Genomic DNA, 8,265 nt, shown 5'->3' with positions numbered 1-8,265 from the left:
CAAAGCATATGGTGAGAAGGCCATGTAGGATTTAACATTTTCCTTTAACACCCTTCCCTTCCGATTGCCTCTCTGAAGGGTGCATTGCTTTGGTCATCGGAGAATTAACTGCCATCGACATTTTGGTTGTCCGCTGAAAGTTACTCCATTAAAGTGTTTCCCAGTTGAACAGATAGATGTACACAAATGAGAATAGGAGAGGATATTCAAATAGGTGGTATGGTTTTTAAAGCCCTTTTTAATATCTCATAGAAAATATGTATAAACAGACTAAAAAATGATGGGAGTCTCTGGACCCATATAGTTGTAGTTAGCATTCCTCCTAGGTGATCAGATTACTGATGCTTAACATTTTCCCCACTTTGTAACTTTAAACAACAGTTTAGATAATTCCATGTGTATTTTCAAAATAAGGAACCGAAAGGAGCTAAAAATAACATCTGCACGGGAAGCAGAAACATTTGCATGCGTGTGTAGAGCAGAAAGCATGGATTATATGCATCAACATCAGGCATCTTGGGCCTCTAACGTCATTACTCTGAGCGCATGTGTGTGTGTGTGTGTGTGTGTCTGTCTGTCTGTCTTGGGGACGGGTAGCTATCTGGTTGGAGATGAGGTGACTCAGGCACTCCTGTATGAGGGGCTCGCGGGTCCTGCTGCGGGGAGACTGCAGTTGGCTGAGTCACCTGTTTTTCCTTCTCCCTTTTGTTCTGTGTCCTCACATGACACCTGTGTTCTGAGAGCCGGCACGCTGAGTTCTCTAAAGCAGAGGACACAATACCTGCGTGATCATACACTCTGGCAAGAAAAGGTTTGTGCGGGCTATCCCCAAAGTAGGTATAGTTAGTCACCATACATTTCATGTTATACCTCTGAGTATGTGTGAACAAAGCTGTGCATTCATGCATTTATTAGGGAAATAATATTTTGTACTATGAAACACATCATTTGAAACTGATCATGGATGAGCTCAAATCTGTGAGTTATAATACACATTTGAACAGTGTATATACAGAGAAGTAGAACCCATTAACAGGGTATTTCTTGGGGGGCGGGGAGAGGGATTGAGAGAACAACTGCATTTTCTGCCTTACACACATCTAAATGTTTGAAATGTATTTAAATAAAGCTTTTAAAATGTCAGAGAAACCACATTGTAAAGAGATTCACAAAAACCATGCGAAAAAATCAGCACTCACATGAAACAGTGATCAAATGCGCGCTTGAGGGAAGAAAGGTAGTCCTAGGCAATATGTGCAGGCATGTGTATATGGACGCGTAGGAAACGTGTGACAGGCCCATATGCCATCATACTGACAGTAAGCGTCTATAATGTATGGCCTCCCGTATATATCTCTCCACCCGTTTCGTGTTCTCTACAAACCCATTTAATGTTACTTGAGAAACACCAAGACACGCTTACATTATAGACCCCATTTTTGTTACACACCACACACACACACACCACACACACACACACACACACACACACACACCACACACACACCGGCTGCTCCTATTAAATCAATGCTTCCAAGGCAGACAAAAAGACTATCATGAAAGCAGTCGTTCCCAGGGTTCTGAAATAGGAGGACTGGCCTAAACTAGGTAGCTTAACGTCGAAATAGTTTGGAAACGCAAAAGAAGGAAGCAAATAGACATGTCCACATTGTAAATGAGATTTAACTAATTTTTTTCTGTTTCAGAATGGCCTGCATCCCACAGTTGGGGAAGGGAAAATGATGAACCCATCCCCATTCTGTTGGCTTAATTTCCCATCTGCTTTTCTGATTTTCTAGATTAACATTAGAGGTACATGGTAGGTCCTGGGTATCTACATTCGATGTCATTCGATCCCTGGAAGGACAGTGCACTTCAGAAGCACAGAACAGAGTCCAGGGGCTGCCGGACAAGCAGTTGGAGTGTGTGAATCAACAGACGCAGCTCACAGAACCTCGCCTCCCCCGATCCACGTGGTGTTCTGTAAGACGTTCTTATTTTACTAAACACTTCATTTGCAATCATTTCGTGTTGACATTTGGAGTGTGGTTTGTTTTGCCCCTCGCCCTACAGTCACTTTCTTACACAAAATTGTGCCGGGGGCGGGGGGAACAGCCTTTTAAACCACCACAGAGAAACGAAAATGCGCGCGGCGCAGCCAATGGCCCATGCCTGCAGCAATCCTGATGAAGGGCGGTACCAGTAACCCCCAGGATGACCTTCGGGAGCCTCTGGATTCTAAGCTCAGGCTCCCGAACACGATATTGTGCTGACATTCAGTGTCTGTAGGCTGGAGATCACCTCTGGCTTCCTTGGGTGCACCGGGTGGCATTAGCACCCACCAGGAAAGGAAAACCGAAGCGTTCCCCCAGGGTGAGCCCCAGGGAGCACAAAAGGCGCAGGATGTCCAGTAACACAGATGAGATCTGGAAAATGACACCCACCTCCCCATACAGACGCTCTTTAATACGCAGTAGTAACAAGCAGGGCAAGAAGTTGGGTTTGGACGGTTATAAAACCCCTCTGGTATCTTCTGTATTTTTCCGCCCGAGAGCTGCCATGTGTTTACCCCCTGTCGGAGACACACTCTTTCTGTTTCTTTGTTTGCTCTCTTATCAATCCTCATTGACCGTCGTTCTTCTCCTTCTCCAGAAGGAATTCTTTTTCCTAATACTTTTCTTCTCTTCCTTTCCCACATTCCAGTATTCGCCAGCATAGTCCCTTCAAAACACAAGTTCCCGCGACCCTGGGAGATTCAGGTGAAGAAGGACGGGCCACACAAGCTGGGAACCCTTTGCGGTCCTAAGGCCGAAAGGGTGTGGTGAAGAACATTGTTTTAGGGAAGACCTGCCGTGCCTGCGGGTGTGATGGCCAGGCCTCTCGGACCTCTATTAATTACCTCTTGAGAGGAAGCTCAAATCATAATGGATGCTGAGTATGTCCTATGCAATTGGAAAGGCCACGTTTGGCCAGCAAAGGTTTTGTCCAGAGCTAGGACCTCACCAAGACATAAGAGGAAAGGGGCACTTTTTCTCGAAGTTGAAATACTCACAGTAGACGAAAAAATTAAAGTGAAAACCACAGACGCAAAGATCCTAAATGAGTCTCAAATTGAATACGTTGCCTCCCTGCTGATAGCCGAGTCGAAGGCCAGTGTCCCACCAGGACAGGAAGTGCCCTACAGAAACGCTCTTGCAGTGGCCCTAGAGGTTCTGAATGAGAGAGCGAATTTGGGTCCAGCAAGAGCATCAGATGATCCAGAGACCACAAAGGGGACCACAAAAGCGTCCCAAAGGGGACCACAAAAGCGATCTCGTAAAAAGTTCCGGAAGCCCAAAGGGAGCTTGCTGAGGCGTCTCAGGAGGAGCAAAAAACTCAGATCGCTGCTGGTACGCTCACAGACTGAGGGCGCCCCGGGCGGTGGCCAACCACAGGCACACAGAACCGTCACGCCTATTCCCAGGAAAATGCGAGCGGAGCCCTCACAAAGCTCCGGCGTGGACCCAAACTTCCCATCGCGTGGTGCAGAACATGATTCCGAGAAAGAGGGCAAGGAAAAGAGGCACACCTTGAGAGTTAGGGCCTTGCGTTGCCCCGCCAAGGAGGAGGGTACAGGTGCTAAAGATGGAGGCACCCTTCCATCTCCGCCACCAGGTTTCAACCTCCCTGTACCCAAGGCTCTGAAAGAAGAGGCCCATGACACCTACCCAAAGACCCTGGCCGTCTCCTCCGAATGCTCTGCCCTCTCCGGGAATGTTGAGGACCACGGAGAGGGTCCCCGGAAGCCAGGCTTGGAAGGTGCGGCAGCATCCTCCAGTGCCCCTCACCCGAGGCTGCGTTGTTCACTCCGCCTGGCAAATAAAAAAAGGAAGCTGCAGGCGCTAGAGTTTGAGAAAGGGCTGCAGGAACTTCAGGCTTCAGTCGACTCAAAGGCCGTTAACCCCACCGCTGCTATTAGAAAGGATGTCGGCGAGGAAATGGGGCAACCGATAAGCATGGCTTTTCCACAAGAGCCTTGTCCCATTGAAGGAGGAACGATGGTCTGGTTTAAATTCCAAAATCACCCATTTTGGCCAGCAGTGGTAAAGAGTGTCAGCCAAACAGAGCAGACTGCAAGGGTGCTTTTGATTGAGGCAAACATGCCCTGTGAAATGAGCGGCATTCGAGTTCCTCTTCGAAGATTAAAACACCTGGACTGCAAGGAGAAGGAAAAACTAACGAAGAGAGCCAGGAAAGTGTACGAGCAAAGTGTGAACTGGTGTTTCTCCCTGATTTCCCACTACAGAGAAGGGCTCGGTCGTGGGTCCTTTGCAGGCTCTTTCCTGGACTATTATGCTGCTGATATCAGTTACCCAATTAGGAAAGCCATCGAAGATGGGGACGTGGAGATCGATTTCCCGAAGGTGAATTATGCCGACCTGGAAGATTCTGAGGAGGAGGCCTCCCTGGGTGGGAGGAGGCCCCGCAAGAGAATTCTCCCGGACCGGATGAGGGCTGCTCAGGACCGAGCCAACCAGGAGCTCGTGGACTTCATTGTGAAAAGAAAGGGAGCCGATCACCACCTCCTGGACATCGTCAAAGGCAGGAAACAGTCCAGGTGGCTGGCATCATTTCTGAAGTCAAGCAGGTACGTGATCTGCGTTGAAACGTACCTGGAGGATGAAGACCAGTTGGATGTCGTGGTAAGACACTTGCAAGAAATCTACAAACAGATAGACAAGAAAATGCTGACTCTGGCAAGAGACGACAAGGTGAGTTTTGTTCTGGAAGTTCTTCTGCCGGAAGCAATCATTTGCTCAATTGCTGCACTTGATGGATTAGGTTACAAGGAGGCAGAACAAAAGTACCTAAAGGGGCCACCGGTGCATTACCGGGAAAAAGAGCTATTTGATAAAAATATTCTAAAGGGAATGAGAAAGAGAGCAGCAACAAGGGGCAAAGCTAAATAACTCTTCTTGTGCCCACACTTTAGCAGGGAGACCTCTCACTGCCCTGTCTGTATGAAATGTGTGATCCTTCCATTCTGTGTGGCGTGTAAATGACATTCTGTGAATTTGCGGCCCTGGGAACATGCTGGATTCCTTTTGGATCCATCTCTAGCACCTATGGGTAGCACGGCCATCGCCATGTCTGGTTCCCAAACGCTTCACAAACTAATTTGTTAATTAGTTTGTTAGCCCGTTAATTTGTTCGTTAGTTTGTAAGTTTAACTAGTTTGTTAAGTGCTGCAAGCCGTTGTACTTCCCGCCACTTGCTTGGACGTGTAATTATCCAGGTGCTTTCCTGACGTTGCTTTTGACAGCACTCCGTATTTTAATATAGGAGGCACGTTCTTGTATTACGTGAAAGACCCCTGGTGTCAGACATCGAGCCACGATCGTTTTTAAAATCTCAGATAGGTGTTTACAGGAACATCCCATGGGTTTCTCATTCTTTTTGCAACGCCTCAGTATAAATGATCTGACCGCCTTCCTAAGGTAATTCCTAAATTCGATCTGCCATGCTCATCTGTTTGGGAAAACAGCCCTGAGGGGCGAAGCCAACAGCAGAGATGTTTCGTTTTCTATGTATTGCCACTACCTTCAAATGGTTCTTGGAAAAGCAGTCTGGAATCCAAAGTTAAGGGGTCATCTGCCCGCAGTCCACATGTGGATGAACGAAATCTCAACGTGCGAGAAACATTTTGTCGGCCTGTGCGAGATTGTTGACTCTATGCTTCCCTCAGATTCCACTTAGGGAAGTAGCTCTCGTCCGGTGGCTAAAGGGTTTCCTAAAACAGGCTCCTGGCTGTCTTCCTAACTGACCGGATGCTTTACACATAGCGGGTTTTCCCCATGTGGAAGACAACGAGAGTAATCATACACGCCGCTTAGCTATTTGAGGCCTAGGAATCCAGGCTCACTGCTAGGAGCCCATCTAAGTGGCACACATTGTAGGGAAGCATGCACTTGGTTCTGGACCCGTGTCCCCTAAAACACAGTCATTGTCTCAAACCAAGCAAGCTTTCTCTTCTGACTTATTCGCTGACGAGCCCTGACAGGTTCCAGCGGTCCTAAAGGCAGCCTGGTAAGTCCCACTAGGCTGCTTGAGCAATACAGATGGACAAGGATCTGGGAACTCCGAAACGGGCAACGGAAAATCCTCCATGGGGCTAAACATGGCTGTTGTCAGAATACAACGAAACATCTCTAAGTACAAGACGAATTCTGAAGTCCACTCTTTGTTATCCTAACTTGAAACAACATTTTTTTTGGGGGGGGGGAAATGTCACAAAAGCTAGCTTACTTTAAAAACTTGGTGTGAAAGAAAACACTAAAGGTTTAACACGAACCTGAGTGCATTTTTATTCTTAGAGGGAATCAACTGTCCCTCGCAGGCCCATGTTATGTATTCATATGGCCATATGATGTGTGTGTGTGTGTGTGTGTGTGTGAAATTTGCAAGAGTTCGCTGTTTTGATTCACAATAAAACCATTGTATCTTTTACCTTGATCTTCTGCTCCATTGTACTTTATTTTTTTTAAAGATTTCATTTATTTATTTGACAGAGAGAGAGAGATCACAAGTAGGCAGAGAGGCTAGCAGAGAGAGGAGGAAGCAGGCTCCCCGCTGAGCAGAGAGCCCGATGCAGGGCTCGATCCCAGCACTCCGGGATCATGACCTGAGCCGAAGGCAGAGGCTTTAACCCACTGAGCCACCTAGGCGCCCCCTCCATTGTACTTTAGACTGTACAACTACATAGTTGGTATCTCTAAATATATACCCGTAACGTATGTACATACACCTACATACGTGTGCGCGCGCGCGGGCGCACGCGCGATTTGGGAATCTCAGTGATTTAGTCCTCATATTTTAAAGTCCAACATGAATTTTCTTCTCATCCTCAGTAAATACCCACTCTCAGGCTTGTTTTTGTAATTTTAGAAGAGGGCCTACCAAACTGTGTAAGCTTCAGGCCCATCAGAACCTTCCTTGGACTCTGCCTGAGAGGCACCAACGACTCCTGAGGCATTCTGCCTGGGATAATCCACATGACATCCTCATGGTCCTGAAAAGTACTTGGAAACTCATCATCTCCATGCTGTAGGTGGACCTTGTACACTGGAACAACACACTTTATTTCTCCTATAAACATCGTGTCTCACTGAATCAAACATATCACTCAACTTCAGCCTTCTCATATAGCCATATCTGGCTCTACATTCTAATATTTCCTTCACTGCCTCATCCATCCATCCACCCACCCACCCATCCATAGCATTGTGAGTCAGTAGAGCAAGTAAGATGTGGTTTAAGGCTCTGATCTGAGGATGAATTTCAGGTGCCATAGAAAGATGGCAATCTTGGGACCCAGGTGGCAATCTAATCTCCAAGATGACTGTGATGCTCTGCCTCATGTTCTTAATGAGAAATATTTATCGACATAATGGATTGACGGCCTATACGTGAAACCGGAACTCCTGATGTTCCCGTACTTGGGAGATTGCGGGTGTCTCTTGGTTTGGGGTGAAGGGAGAGCAGATGGTCCCTCCTGGGGCGTCACTTATGCCTGACGCATTCACTGAAGAGGGCACACATGCCTAGGACATGCATCTCTTCTCCTCCACTTGAACCAGAATCACATTTGGGGTGTGCAGCTGGATTTGGGGGGTTGGCTGTGTAGATGCTGAGATACCTTCCAGCCTGAGCAGTGGTTAAGGTGGCTCTAAGATGGCCCTAAACTGGCTCTCTATCATGTGTGTGTGTGTGTGTCTGTCTGTCTGTCTGCTGGGCTAGCCCAACCTGTCACCCACCCTAACCTACTGGATTAAGGAGACCTCCACTCCTCCAGTCATAAGGCAGATGGTGGAAGATCAGGCCCTGACCCTAACTGTTGGCTGGCAGAGCCGCATGGAGACGGCATGCACAGGATTTACGGGTCTCCATATTCACGTATGGATCTGACAAAGAAAAAGTGGAACCCCGAGACACACTAAGGTGATGAGCATAACACTGAATACCCGGAATCCCCTGAAACCTCACCTGGGCATTAGCAGCCCCTAACTCTTGCTACTGGAGAAGCTTCCTTGTTCCTGGAGACCCTGCAAAGACCTCATTTAGGGCAGCCCCCTAAACAGATGTTGCTTCTCTTATTCAACATTAATCTCTGCTAACTTCCATTACCGTCGGACTACTAACAAGGGCAGGTAAGACTAGGTAAGAACACAGCACAAGAGAAAAAAATACAGTTTTGTTCGGATGGGAGAGGCCTTGCATTCAGAAGGA

General features: G+C 47.5%; 1 protein-coding gene across 1 annotated transcript; it reads left to right on the top strand.

Moving 5' to 3' along the window:
• Positions 1–2,924: 2,924 nt before the first annotated feature.
• Positions 2,925–4,949, top strand: LOC308337510 (PWWP domain-containing DNA repair factor 3B-like; the record flags this gene model as incomplete). Its single annotated transcript, XM_080795598.1, has 1 exon — positions 2,925–4,949. The coding sequence occupies one exon, from the start codon at positions 2,925–2,927 to the stop codon at positions 4,947–4,949; it is 2,025 nt and encodes a 674-aa protein (XP_080651724.1).
• Positions 4,950–8,265: the final 3,316 nt, after the last annotated feature.

Source organism: Martes martes (assembly GCF_963455335.1).
Source record: "Martes martes genome assembly, chromosome: X".
Lineage (NCBI taxonomy): Eukaryota > Metazoa > Chordata > Mammalia > Carnivora > Mustelidae > Martes > Martes martes.
This window is presented reverse-complemented; position numbering and strand designations above follow the sequence as displayed.